This window comes from Lonchura striata, chromosome Z (genome assembly GCF_046129695.1).
Source record: "Lonchura striata isolate bLonStr1 chromosome Z, bLonStr1.mat, whole genome shotgun sequence".
In the NCBI taxonomy this organism is placed as follows: Eukaryota; Metazoa; Chordata; class Aves; order Passeriformes; family Estrildidae; genus Lonchura; species Lonchura striata.
Window position 1 is genome coordinate 24,061,584 of NC_134642.1, and position 17,219 is coordinate 24,078,802.

At 38.5% G+C, this 17,219-nt stretch overlaps 1 protein-coding gene across 6 annotated transcripts in view; it reads left to right on the forward strand.

Annotated features, from left to right (window-relative positions):
* Nucleotides 1-17,219, forward strand: part of VPS13A (vacuolar protein sorting 13 homolog A) — a 106,193-nt gene that overhangs the window by 37,214 nt on the left and 51,760 nt on the right. For all 6 annotated transcript variants that reach the window (XM_021530522.3, XM_077790188.1, XM_077790189.1 and 3 more), the window contains exons 25-36: nucleotides 1,701-1,873; nucleotides 3,390-3,546; nucleotides 3,907-3,986; nucleotides 4,240-4,299; nucleotides 4,379-4,535; nucleotides 4,976-5,092; nucleotides 5,174-5,277; nucleotides 5,726-5,893; nucleotides 6,540-6,847; nucleotides 7,551-7,698; nucleotides 8,600-8,750; nucleotides 16,795-16,919. In XM_021530522.3, the coding sequence (XP_021386197.2) occupies nucleotides 1,701-1,873; nucleotides 3,390-3,546; nucleotides 3,907-3,986; nucleotides 4,240-4,299; nucleotides 4,379-4,535; nucleotides 4,976-5,092; nucleotides 5,174-5,277; nucleotides 5,726-5,893; nucleotides 6,540-6,847; nucleotides 7,551-7,698; nucleotides 8,600-8,750; nucleotides 16,795-16,919 (1,748 nt within the window). The remainder of the gene's footprint in view (nucleotides 1-1,700; nucleotides 1,874-3,389; nucleotides 3,547-3,906; nucleotides 3,987-4,239; nucleotides 4,300-4,378; nucleotides 4,536-4,975; nucleotides 5,093-5,173; nucleotides 5,278-5,725; nucleotides 5,894-6,539; nucleotides 6,848-7,550; nucleotides 7,699-8,599; nucleotides 8,751-16,794; nucleotides 16,920-17,219) is intronic.

A 17,219-nucleotide genomic window follows, 5' to 3' on the forward strand; every position in this document is an offset into this window, starting at 1 on the left:
GTCAAGTGAAGAAGTTTTTGAGTTATTTGAATTAATTTATTATTCAAATAATAAATTATTATTTGAATAATAATTGAAACAAGGCTATGAGGCTTTGTTTCAAGTTCTTGAGGGCTGGGTAGTGTTATATTCTGTTTAGCTTACAAAAATAGCTTGACACTGTACAAATGACTTCAGTATTTTCTTATCGCAGTAAAATTCTGTATGCTTGTTTTTGTTGTTCCCTTCCTGAGGGTATAGCAGAAAATTTTGTTTGGTATGGTGGATTTTTTTTTTTTGTATTTTTTGTTGGCATATATTATTGCAAATCTGTATTTAGGGCATTTGAAGTAATATGAAATGTTTAGCTTTAACATGTACTTAGTTCTCTGATGATGGTTTTAATTATTTTCTTATGGTGAAGGATTTCTGTCCTATTTAGGTGGATTTGTTTAAATTACAAGGCAGGGAAATGATGACCATTAGAATTGCTGTGTCTTTATAAACATTTTGACTTTACTGGATAAATCAGAAGATTGACTGTGGGACAACCAGTTGTCTTCAATACTACCTTGCTGTTCAAAGTAACTTAGCTAGATAACATTTCATCTAGTAGTTACATTAGAAAAATAGTCAAATATATCAGTGTTATTTCAGTGTCAGTCATGTTTGTGATGCCAAAACACTCAACTGGAGAAAGAGACTACTATTCCTTTCTCAAGTTAATGATTTGTGTGGTTAGCAAACTCTAGCAAAATTATCAGCAAAGTTATTGTGTCTATTTCATAGCTTTGAATTCAGCACATATGCAGTATGTGTAAAAATACGTTCATCTGTTTTTATATAAGCTCCTTTAAGTGTTCAAAGGTAGAGTGGAAATGTCTTTCAGTTCTTAAAAACTAGGCTGAAGTGAGAATGCATGCTAGCAACAAGTAATTTGAAAAAGTAATAGCTAGATAGGTAGATTTAGATTTGAATAGGTAGATTTAGATTTGAATCAAGTCTGATTTTAATCTATACTATACCTACAGCTATACAGTCCTTTTAAGCAATTTATGTTAGTTCTCTATCTTCAGCCTCCAAAATCTCAGGGCTGCTTTAAAGCTTTACAAAATACTTAATGTAATTTGTTGAGTTTTTAAAGAAGGCTGTTTCTTCCACAATTACCTTTTACTTCAGTATTTATGGTTTTTAGTTGAAGAAGAATTTCACAGACAATATATAGTGCATTCTTTTATCTTGGTTATATTTCTGCAGTAATGTAAAGTAGATTAAAAGCTTGATAACTCTTAGGAGTCTCTCTGAAATGGGAGATCTACAACAGTGAGAAATCCCAAGTAGTGTGGCTGATAATGAGGCCAAGGCTCCTGTACTGTCAACAGCAGTCTGATCAGCAGATGAGTTAAGCTGTTAGGTCACACTGAAGGCAAGACAAAGCATCGATTGTGCCATCTTTTGCAAAGCCAGAAGAGAATGCTGATGAAGGAATTAGCTAATGAGATCTGAAGTTTATGATTATATGATGGAGGCAGCTGTAGGTGTGTGTAAAGTTGGGGAGGCAGGCACTGTTGTTATGGAAACAGATTTTATTATTAGGTGTCAGCTAGATACTTGTATGTTTAAGCTTTTATAGATGTAGATGTAAAAACTCTAGGTCATAATACTGTAAAATATTGGCTGTGTAAACTGCATATATAATGTTGTTGTGAATTAATCCTTAGAATCAGAAGAAGAATTTTATGATGCTCTAAGCAGTCCTGTGGAAGATGTGCCATTTTTTGAAGTCTCATCTGATTCCCTCAAGCAGGCTGTCAATACAAGGCGAAACAACCTACAAAAACAAGAATCTCTGAAAAATATGACAGATTTCCAGCTAAAGTTTGAAGTAGCTGAGGTAAAATTACTGTTTAAAATTTCCCTGAAGCACAGCAGGACTATAATTTTTTTCCACGTTTGTTGTGTTTATAATTCATGTGTGCAGAGATACTCATTCCCCATTTTTCCCTGAAACTATTTTGCAGAGCTTTTTCCAAGCCATAATTGTGCTTTTGTATCCTTGTCATCAGTGAAGTGCTTTGATTTATCCACTTGATTTCCCAGCTCGCTTTGTCACTAAATTTTCTTTACCTATATCTCAGAAATCACATTACATCTTTGTTTTAGCTAAATAGGTGCTTGTGGCATCTTTTTTTCAGATGCTGCTGTGGTCAGTGGGAAACCTTTATTTATGTTGTATGTTGTAACAAGCACCTTATTTTTCCGTTCTAGTTTTTCCCATATGTTGTCCGCACATGGACGACACCTTCATTACAAAGAGTTTTTTGTGTTCTTGCTGTTTTAGGCTTTGGGGGAGGGATAAAAGAGTACTTTATCCAAATGCAAGAACACTTGCTAACTGTATCAGTTCTAGTAAAAGTAGTAACACTACTTGATAGTAGTGTTACTAATGATAGTAACACTATCATTAACTTTGTCATTAGACCATCATGGCTGTGACACTGTTATTCCTGCAACTCAGTGTATTTTACTTTACATTTATTTTAAAAATAAATCATACTAATTCAGTTAACTTTACAAGTTTTGTTTTATGTAGGGTTTACAGAATGTCTTCAACACACCACAGCTAGCTTTTAGCATACTACCTACTACACTACTACAAATAAAACGGAAATGTACTGTTTATGTAATGACAAGACCATATTTAGAACTACTAGTCTAAAACAAGGATGCTGTGTTTTATGTTATTTTCTAATGACAATTAATTTACAATCTTCAAGAAAAAATTAATTTAGGAATATATTGGAAATCACCTCTGTTGTCCTTGTAGTTTAAAATTGCTTAATGGGTTTTGTTTTGATTTTCCTTATTTGTAGACAGCATCACATGGAAAGGAAGAATACATATATTTGTTTGGTTGTCAAAGTCAGATACAACAGCTCAGCTACATATTTATTTAACAACAGTGTTGTCATACTTTGGTGAATATGCAGTAAATCCTCTTGCCAGACATTCAGCTTGCGAATCTAACTCTTAGGAGAAGAATTCAGAGAAATTCCAATTAAAGTAATATATACTTGGTGCTGACTGAAAATCTAGTTTTGGCTGTATTGAACATTACTGAGTGCTCTACAGAATTTTTTTTTAAAATAATGTAGTTTGTGTAACTGTTACTTTGGTATTACATACATGCATATTTGAAATTTTTGTTATAATAACAGCAACCAGTACTGCTTGTTGAATTGTTTATTTCTCTTCAAGGCATTTGCTGTATAGAGTTAAATTATCAATACACAAATAGACATTAACCAGTATAATGTAAGTAAATATGTCCTGTATAAAAATTAAGGAGTTTTTATACTTCTTATAATCCCTTATTGGTTTTGGGTGTGTGTTTTGGTTCTTTTTTTTAGGTCTTAATTAAATTATGCCGTCTTACTGGTGATACTGAGATGCCTGTGCTCCAGCTTGATATTTTGGGCTTAGGTACTGAACTTAAAATGAGAACATTTGACATGACTGGGAGTGCTTTCCTTCGTGAAGTTGGTCTTCTGTGCCCAGAGTATATTGGTAAGTATTTATAATCTGGTCAAGGAATTCTTCACAAATAACACTGTGAATTTGTCTTCAAAAACTCTGTAGGGCTTTTGTAAAATAAGGAAGATTTACTTCCTAACTTAAATGCAGGGCTGAGGGCAAGTCAATCAGGAGGTCATCCACTTTTTAGTGCTTTGGTAAATATGTTCTGGTGGTGATGATTGTAGATTGTAGATGTTTAACTATTATATGTCTGCAAAATAGGAGTTTTTTTTAAGCAGCAATGACAGATAGTAGCCCAACTGGCAGTTTATAGATGAAGAAAGTTTTGATTTTTTTTTTCTTTTGAAATAAGTAATTTTCCTTATTCTTTTTTTTCTTATTTCTTTTTAGATGATAATGACAAGCCAGTTTACATAATTACTACATTGGATAATGTAGAAGATGATCTTCTCACTCTGGAGTATACAAAGGTTAGGAAAGAGTAGACTTTGCTTTTGAATTGTAAGCCTGTCATACGTATCACATTAATAATGCACCAGATGTTGAAGCTTTTTTCCTTATTGATGTTTTTAATGTCTTGAGTGTCATGTGTGAAGTCTGCCTGCTCCTTCAATGGAATATCTTTTAATACTTAAGTTGTAGTGGATTTAAAAATAAGGTTTTTTAAAATGAAATTTACAAACTTCTGATTTGTTTGTTTTATGTACACTTCTGGTGAAATAGACTGATACTAAGGGACCAGAACTGAAAACTGTCTGTCAGAATGTTCTACAGAAAATAAAGGTATGATAAGTTCTTTTAAACATAATTATCTCAGTCTGGGAAAAGAGGCATACTGGATAAACAGAAGTTTTTCTTTCAGGTGAACTTTTCTTCTCTAGATGTTCATTTGCATACTGAAGCTCTGCTGAATGCTATGAACTATCTGAATAATCTTCTGCCTAAACAAGCATCTAAAGTTGTGGAAGAACCAGTCCATGAGAAAACGGAGGAGAAGAAGGATGTTCTCAAAAAATTAAGTTAGTTTCTTTATTATTTTTTCCTCCTTTCATTCATCTCTCTTCACTTAAGTGAGAAATAAAACAAATGTACTTTCTATTTTTTCTATTTTTGCAAGCCTGTCAATGATGTTTGATATGAGAAATTATGCTTCAAATTATATATATATTTATTAGGGTTGTATCCTTAGCAATGTGCACTTTTCTGACATATAGGTCAAGGCATACCTTTGCTGTGTACTGGAAGCACTAAGTCAATGTAAATAGAAAAGCCATGAATTGTTGTCAGGTTTTTATATTTTTTTTCCTGGTATGAATTAAAGCATTTGATGGCATTATGGTTATTACCTTATACTTGAGGAGCATTAACCTCTTGCTTTCTGTGCAACTCAAAGGGATACCAAGATAGCACATGTCCTCATTGAAGAATGGTAACTTTTGTTATTTTTTATTTCCTATAGCATCAAAAAAATCAAAGTGTGAAGATGTTATTGACCTCATTATCTGTGCGGATTTATCATGTTTGCGTGTTTTTATCAGAGAGAAAAACCGTAAAATAGCTGAAATTCACATTGAAGGTAGGAACAAACCTTTAATCACAAAGACACAAAACTTTGTAACTATATTAGTGTATAGATTTTATATGTCTTGTTTTTAAGGTCTGGACAGCCAAGTGATCATGAAGAAAGCAGCAACTAATGTGACTGCAAAATTGAAGAACATCAGTATTTTGGATTCTGATGAGAAAGCATTATATAAAAAGGTAGGCATATGCATGTATTGTTGATTTTCTTTTTGAATGAATTCTAAAGTAAATTACCTTTTAGACTCTAATCTCTACTGTGACATTTTTCAGTCATGTTTTATGTATTTGGTGGGAGTAATATTCTTGATATGACAGATTAATTTTGCTCCCACAACCAGTAACTATTAGATCGATACTAATTCGTGCAACTGTGATATTTAGCTGCTCATTGTACCTCTAACTGTGTTGACTTTTCTGAAAAGAATTATTCAAGCTGAGATGTCAGCTGAATATTTTCAGCTATTTCAGTGGATTTTAAAAATTTGGTAGTTTTTTTCTGTCTATTGTTGAGATACTTGAAGTAAAAATGTCCTAGTGGTGTGTGGTACTACGTTTTGTTTTGAATTTAAGTTTCTCCAGTATGTAAGTTTTTACAGTTAGGATGCTATTTTTTTTTCTTCTTAAGGCTCTTTACATCACAGAAAAAGAAGTCTTCAACTTCAGAATGGTATCATATGTAAATGCTACAGATGGCATTGCATATACAAATATGGATGTTGTTGACAATCGTATTTACCTAACTGTTGGGTGTATTCAGGTAGTTTTTGTCAACAAGTTTGTTTCATCTGTTTTGGTAAGTTAAATTTTCCAGATACTGTTTCTTATCATACAGGTGAAGTTGTCAGAGCAAGCAAGGGATAAGATGTTCCATATGGGGTGGTGTCCCATATTTGTGTAAGAGCTCTTATATGCTATTGTAAAAAACTTTACTGGGCTTGATGGTTTATTTTTCTTCTACATATGTTTGTTACTGTGGAGCAGATGAGTAAGCAAGAACGTTTACTATTGTTAATAATAATGTTTTTCTTAGATGGTTTGAGACAGCTGTTAAATATACATACCATTCATTATTTATAACCCTGAAATATAAGTAAGAAACCATGAAAATTAATCCCCTTTCCATAAATACTGCTAAGTAAATCAATCTTCTGCTGCTCATATGATTAAATAAAATGTAATTCCTACAAGTCATGTTACATGGTCATTGCTCTTACCATCTAATTTTCCAAATATTTGGTATAAAAATTTATTTTTATATATGCATAATTTATCATATTTGAGGGGAGAATTAGACAAGAATTTGGACAAAATGTATATAGCAAAAAGAACATTTTAGCTATTTAAATAACTATGATTCATAGTGTTTTTGAAATACTGTAATTCTTAATGATACTGTAATTCTTAATAATTAATTCCTGAGATCTGTATTCCTTTCCTAGGCTTTTATAAATAACTTTCAAGCTGCCAAGGAAGCCCTTACTGAGGCAACTGTTCGAACAGCAGAGAAAGCAGCTACAGGTGTAAAAGAGTTAGCAGAGCGTAGTTCCCGTTTGGCGCTGGATATCAATATCAAGGCACCTGTTGTGATAATTCCACAGTCAGCAATGTCTGCAAATGTCCTGGTGGCTGATCTTGGTCTAATCACTGTGAAGAACCAATTCTTTATTGCTAAAACAAAAACACGGTGTAGTCTTCCACCTGTTATTGACTCTATGACAGTGAAATTGAGTGAACTGAAGTTATACAGGTAATGTAATGTCAATTTTTTCTAGAATTCATTTAATCTTTTTGACATTCTTCAGTTAGAGAGCTTCAAGGAATAGTTAAATAATTAGTTAATGGTTCTTGACTGACAGACTATTATCTTGGAATGTAACAGCAAACAAATATTTTTTAAAGCAATGAAAATGTATGGTTTAGGAAAAAGAGCAATCTGCACATCTTTAAATAGAAGTAAATATTTGTTCAGGATAAGTTGTGTAGTACTGTAGAGTTATACATTATTCATTACTTTGGGACAGGCTACACCTATGTGTATTAGATTGTTTTGATGAGATTTTCAAGCTATACATAGCAGCAAAGGTCCTCTGTTAAATAGCCATTACGAACTGTTTGAACATGGTCCTTGGTGCAGGGGGTTCATGGAGGGAGAGGGAATGGAAGGGCCTTTTCAAACACAGTTGAAGAGTACTGAAGAAAGAAGGAATTACTCTCCACTGGAGAGCAGGTAAGATGTCCTGACTTGTTAGAGTTTGTGTGTTGTGTGCCTGATCCCTCTTCTCTACAAAGGAAGGAGGTCTACTTGGTGGAGTAAAGCTTCAACTAGAGCTATTTGGAGTAGTAAAAAGGCAGTTTTATAGCATTATTTAAAAGGATGAGGAAAAGACAGAAATGTAGCTTTTAGAATGTGAAATATGTGAAAGCTGGAAGTATTTTGCTTCTTTTCACAGATCTTACTATGAGCAAGATTCTTTGCAAACTGAAGTACAGTTGCTGCAGCCAGTCAATCTGGAAGTAGCTGTTGAAAGAAATTTAGCTGCTGCATGGTATAATGAAGTTCCTGATATTGAAATATCTGGCCGACTTAAGCCTATGAATGTAAGCATTTGTTTCTGAATGCAACTGTTAAAATATTTGTGGAAAATAGATTCATTTTTTTTCTATAAATGTCCAACATTAGTTAAATTGTTGTTTGAGTCCAAGACATAAGGTAGAACAGCTTTTGTTGTTTCATAGGGGAAAAGGAAATTAATAGATTTCAGATCTGATTTAAGGTCTGTATTTAATTTGTGATACTCCAGGCAGACTTTGTACTGTGAATTACTGTTACTAGTTAAAAATGTTTATTCTGTTCTAGCCTTTTATCTGTCAATGTCTTCCAATGAAGGATTGGAAAAGCTGGGGTTTATTGATTTGTTCAATAGCAGTGCTGAATTTGTACCTCTGAATAGTTAATAGTCTGAATAGTTATTAGTGAGCTGCTGTGTCCCATAGATATTCACAGATCTATGGGAACAGATGGGATTCATCCTAGCATGATTTAAATTTAACATTAAAAAAAAAAAGTAAATTGAAATTTCAAGAGAGCATATTTTAATTTAACATTAAAAAATAGAAAGGTTGTGAAATGTGTGAGGAAAACCAATTTGCCAGATTTTGAAATAGAACTCATAAGTATTACTGTAAAGTGCCTTGTGACTAAATGCAGATAAACATTTTGGTCAACTGTAAGTCAAACTGTATGTGTACATCTTCTGACATTCCAGTTTCTAAATTGTAACTTGGTAGGGAAAGTTTGTAGATGAAAACAAAATAATGTGTGACTGCTTTGTAGAAATTACTGTAAGGAGTTATGTGAATTTGAGATAAATGTTCAGCATCCTAAAGAGACTCAGATGAGATTAATTTGATTTATCTGTTTACTTGTAAGCTCAGATTTTAGTTACCACAAGTTATGCAAACAGAGTTGTTCTGATTTCCATTCCAATCTTTTTTAAAGCTCATTCTCAGTCAGGAAGATATAACCACAATACTGAGGACACTAAATGAAAATGCAGGTGAAAGCTCTGTTGCATCAACAGCTTTACCAGAATCTAAAGCATCAACTAGTCACTCTAGTGAAATGCAAGGTACTTCTCAGCACTCTGCAGGTAATATTTTCTAAAATTACATCATCTGGCATTTTTAGGTATTATTGTCAATTTATGGCTTCTGTTGGAATTGCATCTAAAATGGATGCCAGATTAATCTGTGTATACCAGTACTGTAGAATCACAGAATAATTAATATTGCAAAAGACCTTCTAAACCATCAAATGCAACCTTTGACTAAACACCACCATGTCAACTAAACTGTAGCACTAAGTGCCCTGTCCAGATCTTCTTGAATGCTTCCAGGGATGGTGATTCCATTACCTTCCTTTGCAGAAATTCTTCTTGATGTCCAGCCTGAACCTCTCCTGTCTCAGCTTGAGGGTGCGTCATCTTACTCTGTCACTCGCTTGCTGTCTGTGAAAAGACACCAGCTGCCCATCTTGCTACAACCTTGTTTCAAGTAGTTGTGGGGTGCAATAGGGTCCCTCTGAGCTTCCTTTTCTAGCCTGAGTACCCCCATCTCCATCCACTCCTCATATAACTTGTGTTCCAGACCATTCAGCCTTTTGGACCATTCATTTTCCTTTTCTGGACATGTTTCAGGACCTGAATGCCCTTGTTTGGTGAGGGGCCCAGAACTGGAAATAGGATTTGAAGTACTGGCTGAGTACATCTGGACAATCACTGTCCTGGTCCTGCTCGCCACACTGTTGTTGATGCAGGCCAGGATGACATTGGCCACCTGGGCACAGCTGGCTCATGTTCAGACACTACTGACTAGCAGCTTTTCAGACACTCTGTCTTCAACCTGTAGCACTGCCTGGGGTTATTGTGATCCAAGAGCAGGACTTGGCACTTCACCTTGTTGTGCCTCATGTTATTGGCTTCAGCCTATTATCCAGCTTGTCCAGATGCCTCTGCAGAGCCTTCCAACCCTCCAGCATATCAACACTCCTGCCTCACTTGGTGTCATCTGTGAACTGACTATGGGGCACTTGATATCCATACCCAAATCCTTAATATTAAATTGTTAAACTGAACTGGTCCCAGTATTGAGCTCTGGAGAACACCTCTGGTGACTGTGTGCCAAGTGGATAGAATTGCATTTATTACCACTCTCTAGGTCCAGCCATCCAGCCAGTTTTTAACCCAGCAAAGAATTTACCTTTCTAAGCTCTGGCCTGATAGCTTCTTTAGGAGTATGCTGTGGGAGAAAGTATTGAAGACTTCACTGATGTACAGGTAGCTGACGTCTGCAGCCTTCTCTCTTTAACTACATGAGTCATCTAGTTGAAAAAGGAGATCAGGTTGGTCAAGCAGGACCTGCTTTTCCTAAACCCATTCTGAAACCATTCTGGCTGGACCTGATCCCTTAGTTGTTGAGTTTGTGCCATGTGATTGCACTCCAGATGATCTGCTCCATAACTTTCCCCAGCACTGAGGCCAGACCAACAGGCTTTTAGTTCTCTGGATCTTTCTTTTGTAGATGGACGTCACATTGGCCAATCTCCACTCATCTGGGACCTCTCCAGTTAACCAGGATTGATAATAAATGGTGGAGAGTGCCTTGGTGAGCCCATCTGCCAGCTCCATCGTCACCCTAGGCTGAATCCTGTCGGGTCCTATAGAGTTGTGAACATCTAGGGGTACAGCAGTCATTGATTACTTCCTCATAGATTGCAGCAGGTTTCTTCTACTCTCTGACGCTGTCTACCAGCATAGGTGGCCAGTTTGCCCAGAGAATAACCATGTTCACTCTTAAAGACTGAGGTAAAGAAGGCATGAAGTACCTCAGTCTTTTCCTCATCCTTGGTGGCAGGGGTACTCCTTCACATCCAGTAAAGGGTGGAGATTATTCCTTTGCCTGCTCTTTGTTGTTAATATATTTATAAAAACACTTCTTCTTCTCCTTCGCAGCAGTGGTCAGATTGAGATCTAGATGAGTTTTAACCTTGCTGATTTTCTATGTGACTTAACAGCATCCTTATACTTTTCTTCCAGTTGCCTGCTTATTCTTCCAAAAGTCATAAAATCTCATTTTTCTCCCTGTGTTCCTCCCTCTTCAGCCAAGCTAGCACATATGGAGAATATGGTCCTATGCCTATAAGATTTCATTCTTAAAGTATATCTAGACTTCATGGACCCCTTTGGTTTAAAGGGCTTATTGCCAAGGGACTGTCTGAACCAGTGTCCTAAAAGTCCAAGATTTTGTTGACACCCCTGAGTATTGAAAACTTGTGTCATTGTCGCTGTGCTCAAGATGGCTCCAACCATGGCCTCTCCCACCAGCCAGTCTCTGTTTCTAAGCAGCAGATCCAGTAGGGCAGCACCCCTGGTAGGCTCACTTCCCAGCTGTGTTGGGAAGTTACCTTCACACACTCCAGGAACTTCCTAGACTGCCTGCTCTTCCGTGTTGAATTTCCAGCAGATATCTGGCAGGTTAAAATCACCCACAAGAGCAAGGCCTCACAATCATGAAACATCACCATCACATAATAGAATCCACCTCCTCATCCTGGTTGGGTGGTTTAAAACCCACTCCCGCAAGGATATATCTGGCTTTTCAGCCTTCCTCCTGATTGTCACCATAGGCATTCAACCTTATCATCACTGTCCTTGAGCTCTGTACAATCAAAACACTTCCTAATGTACAGAGCCACCCCACCACCTCTCCTTCCTTGCCTGTCCCTACTGAAGAGCTTGTAGCCATCCAGTGCAGTGCACTGGTCATCCCACTACATTTCTGTCATTGCTTTCCTGCTGTACAGTCACCTCCACCTCCTCCTGTTTGTTACCCATATTGTGTGCGTTGGTATAGTTGCACTTCAACTGGACTACTGATTTTACTCCTAGCCCTGGCATGTTACCCGCAGGCTCATCCTAAGTGAGCCTGGTCTTCTTCCATCCCCCTGCAAACCTAGTTTAAAGCCCTCTCAACTTATGCCAACTCATGGCAAGAATTGTTTTACCCATTTGAGAATTTGAGACAGATGAACCTCATCTGTCCCAATCAGTATTACATCAATTGCCTCATCGTCAAAACAAGAAAATTCCACTGATGTCACCAGCCTTCAAGCATTATGTTCATCGGGTGGGTTCTCCTGTTCATTTCAGCATTCTTCCCTGTTACTGATGGGATCAAGGAAAACACCAGCTTATGCTCCTGTGCCTTCAACCATCCTAAAGCCCTTTCTAGTTGCTGTAGGACTTTTTTCCTCAACCTCATAATTGCCAACCTGTAGAAGCAGAAGTGGGTAGTAATCAGGGGGCTGAATCAGTCTGGATCTTACAGAATCACGGAGTAGGTCATTTTGGAAGAGACCACAGCAGGGCATCTGGTCCAACCCCCTTGCTCTAGCAGGGTCATCCCAGAGCACATGGAATTGGATTTTGTCCAGACAGTGAGGCAGACTCTACAACCTCTTTGGGCAGTCTGTGCCAGTGTGTGGCCATCTACACAGTAAAGAGGTTCTGTTTGGAACTTCCTGTCCATAACTTTCTACCCTGTCCACCCCACTGTTCATTGATCCAAGCAACACTTGCGAGTTTGCCTGTGAGGATGTTGTGAGAGGCATTATTGAAAGCCTTGTTGGAGTCAAAACAGACAATAACCACTGTTCTTACCTCATCCATCCAAGTAGTTATTTCATTATAGAAGACATCATGTTGGTCAAGCATGATTCCCTTCAGGTGAATCCATGCTGAATACTCCTGACCACATTTTTGTCTTCCATGGGGATAGAAGAAATGGCCTCCAGAATGAAGCAGTCCATCACCTTTGCAGGGATTGAAGTGAGGCTGTCTGGCTGGTAGTTCCTTGGGTTCTCCTTCATTGCTGTCTTTGAAGTCTGGAATGACATTTGATTCCTTCCAGTCCTCAGACATCGCTCCTAATCACCACAGCCTTTCAAAGATGAATGTGTACAGTCAGCTCTCTCAGCATTCATAAATGTATCCCATCCCATCAGGGCCCATGGTGTTGTGGATGTCAAGGTAACCAAGGGAAAAGCTTTCTTCCAACATTCCTTTACTCAGGCCTCTGGATCAAAGATTTCTGAGGGCTGGTCTTGTCAATGAAGACTGATGTGAAGAAGGAATTCATTAATTCCTTCGCTTCCTCTGTTACCAGTGTCCCCCCTCCATTTAGCAATGGCCCCACATTATCCTTAGTTTTACTTCTCTTATTGGAGAAGCCCTTCTTGTTATCTTTGACATCCTTGGCCAGATTTAATTCCTGACTGTCTCCTTGGGTTTCATTGTCTCTACTTAGCCTGAGAACCTCTCTATATGCATTACACTTAGATCTCCTGTGTATTTCCTGCATATTTGTGAGTAGTTCAGAAGCTCTTTATTCATCCATGTCCCTTTACCTGATTTCTTGCTCACTGGCCTCCATTGGGATGCCAGTTCTTGTGCCTGGAGGAGGTGATTCTTGAATGTCAACTCCTGTTCCCTGCAGGGCCTGTTTCCACAGATTCTTTCAAGAGAATTCCCTGAAATGGCTGAAGTTCTCTCTCCTGAAGTCTATGGTTGCAGTCTTACTTGCTGCCTTGTTTATTCCTCACTCAATGTGGAACTCCACAATCTCATGATCGCTACCCAGCCAAGACTGCCCCCAACATTCACTTCCCCCACAAGGCCTTCCCTGCTTGTTAGTGTGAGGTCAAATGGCTACAACATTCCTCATGGGATGCTCCACTATCCATGGCAGGGAGCTGTGAGCAGTGCTTTTAAGGAACCTGCTGGGCTGTTTGTGTTTCAGAGTGATGGTTCTGCAGCAGATGTCAGGGCAGTTAAAGTTGAACCGGTGTTTGTGTTTCTGAGGCTACTTTGTGCCACATGTCAAAGTCATCATCCACTTCCTTCTTCTGCTTGGGTGGCCTGTAGCTATCACTCACAGTATCATCCCTACCATCCCAGGGTCTGCCCTTTTATCCTGACCCATAAGCTTCTGACTTGCTCATCATCCACCACAAGACAGAGCGTGACACATTCTGAGTGTTTCCTCACATAGAATGTTTCTCCTAAACAGAATATAGCCCTTCATGACAACATTCCAGTCACGTGAGCTATCCCACCATATCTCTGTAATTGCAATTGGGTCTAAGTCCTCTAAGTCCTTTGACTGTGCACCCATTTCGTGTTTCTCCTGTTTATTTTCCGCACTGTGTGCATTGTTGTATAGGCACATTATCGAAATATTTGATTGTGCAAAGGGATGTCCCCATGTCTGTCTTGAGGTAACATCTTTGGATACTTATACTCACTGAAAGTATTCCCTCTTAAGCCTCCTTTTGCTGCTTGAGTGGTCACTATTTCTCCTCTTCCCACACCTTATCTCTGTCAAGCCTGGCCCTGTCCTCATTCCTCTTCAAATCTATCTTAAAGCTCTCAACAAGCCCTGCTAATTCCTAAGCTAAAGTCCTTTTCCCCCATTGAGACAGGAGGACCCTCAGTGTTCTATGGACCCATTATGAACAAAACCAAAATTCTGATGGTAACACAGAATAGATGAATACCAAGGTGTTCATCTGCATGATTTTCTTGACAGGACAAAAGAGAACACAACTTGTGTTCCAGATCCTATCTCTTAGTAGAGCCTCTTACCTGAATCCCAGGAAGGTGTGAGTTTGCAGGCCCCATTCTGGGCAACTCGCTGAGGGCTCCTCTGGCAGGGGGAAACCCTCCTGAAGCAGTTCTTTGTCAGGAAAAACAGATGCATAGGACTTTTTCTGTCTTCAGGTTCTTGTTTTATTATTACCTTATCAAGACTTCAGCACACTGTCTGCACCCAGACTTCACATGTGTGAAAAAAAGCAAAAAAATGGCTAACAACCTCGTGCTGCAAGGTCTTTTTAAGTCTAATCAAAAACTACTCAATTAAGAAGTGACACCTAGATTATTTCCCTTTCTAACCCCATAACTGACCCCTAAAGACCCACAATGCGGATTTTTCTACCCAATTACAAAATACCATCCAAACCCAAGAAGAAGAAAGAAGAAAGGAACTTGAGACAACACCCTGTATCCTCCATCTTGTACCCATCTACAATATGCTAAAAATCCTAGAATCTAAATTTCTCACCCATGTGACATACTAAACTACTCTCTACAATCTCTACAATCTATTTCACACTTTTGTGGTCTCTAGTTTACTTTGAGGCTTAGGAGGCCTTCTCCAAGAATGAGGGTCAAAGTCAGTGTGTTCCTGGGAGTCAGAGCACCCCAGGGCAGACAGGGGGATATTCCCCTTGCCCTGGGTTTCCACAGGAAGGCAGAAGACCTGCTGTTGGCTGGGGATAGGTCCAGCCGGCATGCAGGGCCCTCAGTTCCCCTCAGAAGAGAGTTGGAACAATTACTTTTCTTTCTCTCTTTTTTAACCTGAAATTGTGATGCATTTGGTTGACTGACTTGCTGTGGCAACTCCCCGGGTAGACCTTCACCTTCACTATCATTTTCTTCACCCTCAGATTCTGGAGCCTCATACCTATTTCCTAAAGTTACCTGTGAAGGCAGGGAAGATGATTCTTCTGCTGCCCCGAGCAGGCACCTGTTTCCATTTCTCCCTTGTCTTCTAGATCCCCTCCTTCTCTCTGATGACAAGAATGTTGAAGTTCCTCACTTGCACTGAGCTTCCACTGCCTACATTTCTCTCAGGAATTTTCACCAATCTATTTTTCTATTAGACCCCTTGATACTCTTCAGCCTCTCCACTTCTTCTCTAAACTCAGCCACCAGGCTCAGTACATCATCCAGCTGCTCCCACTGCACACAAGTGTAGTCTTTTCTGCCCTCTGCTGCTAATGACAAGCTCAAACACTCCCTGCAGCTGCAGACATGAACAGATGCATGCTTCTGAGAAGCTTGGTCTGGGTTGCTGTGATACTGGCAATGGCTTTTGGCTTTATGGAGATCACTGTTGTGTCTGTTCTCATGGGGTAGGTGAAAACCACCTTAGCTCTCCTTAGGAGCTGGGGAGGGTCACCCTGCCCTTCTGCATGCCCTGCCCACATGAACTGCTGCAGCAAGTGCTGTGCCACATCCTTCTGACATGCCATGTCCTGTTTGCCTGCATTTTCACTGTGCTCCAAGTTCTTATGCTCCCTAGAGTCATTTAAATCTCCCTTCATTGCTCTGACAAGGCCCTCACCATGTAGGCCTCACTTAGGAGAGCTCCTGGGCCCTGCCAGATCTCTCCCATCTCTTAGGTTTCCTGACTTTGGGACCCCCCTGCCATGCTCTTTGAGGTATTTTGCCCTCCAACTGTAGCCACTGCTGCTGCTGCTGTTTCTGCTGTCACTAAATGCCTCCTTGGCTGATGAGGTTGGTTGACTGCCAGTGGACCTATTAGCTTGACATTGTGGTTTGAGCTATATCTGATGGTAATAGTAATGCATAGAAGCAAGTTAGCCACTGTAGTGAGTTTTGGAGCATGACATGGAATCAAGAGTAATGTAAAGCTCTTGTTTTTCTGGTTGTAATACAAGGCAGCACTTAAAAGTATGTCAAACCATTTGTTAACATCCCAACTTTGGAATGCTACCATTTTACTCTCTTTCCTGTATATGGTGGTTTCCTTGCTATTCTGATTAAATCTGTTTGTCTGTTGTAATGACGACACCCCTGAAAGATGTTCCTATTCGATAGATGTCACTGCCCATCAAGTCAGCATGCACTAAAAAGAAAAGCAAGTAAAGTTACAAAAACGATCTTTTGCTGAACTCCTTTATTGCATATGAAAACCAGCAACAATGTGGCAGATGAACAAATGAGGAGGAAAGTGAATTTGTATTTTTTGTAACACTCTTGCACACAGTACTGTAAATATTAATAATAAGTTGTATATTTGAGTTTTAAAGATGGTAAAAATCCCATGTAGAATATGTAAGGGAAGTGTTTTATATTCTCAAATGTGTGATTTTGCCAAAAGTAGTTACATAAAGCATGATAAACATATGCTAAGTGTGGCTGGATTTACATGTGGAGAAAAAGGGAAGTTGCTGTCTTTATGGTTGTAAGTGAGGATAGTTTATTTTGGTTTTATTCTTATTTGCAGTCGGGTAATTTTCTTAATGTTAACAATTTTTCTGATTCCTGAAAGGTGTAACTGTCGTGACATCAGCTGTGGTGGAATTGCATTCACCTATGAAAATAAAAACAACACTAAAACTGGACTTCATATTTGATTCTCTCACTTTAGTGTTGTATAGTCCAAATTCGAAACAGGTAAGTGTAATTTTGGTTACAGAGAGTAATCAGCAGCTTTAAAGTTGCCTAGAGTCCTGGAAATTCTGAACAAGAATAGCTTAATTTATGACAGAGAAAGTGTGTTCTAGCAGTAATAACAAATGTGATGGAAATGAGATAACAGCTATTTTATCTAAATTGCTTGGCAGATACTGCAGGAATAAATAGAATAACCAGTGGTAGGACATAGTTCGTGGCATCTTCTGTCACCTGACTAAAAATCTGATGGAAATTTGTATTAATTTAAAATATAGTTTGGGAGAAAAATATGCAGAGGAA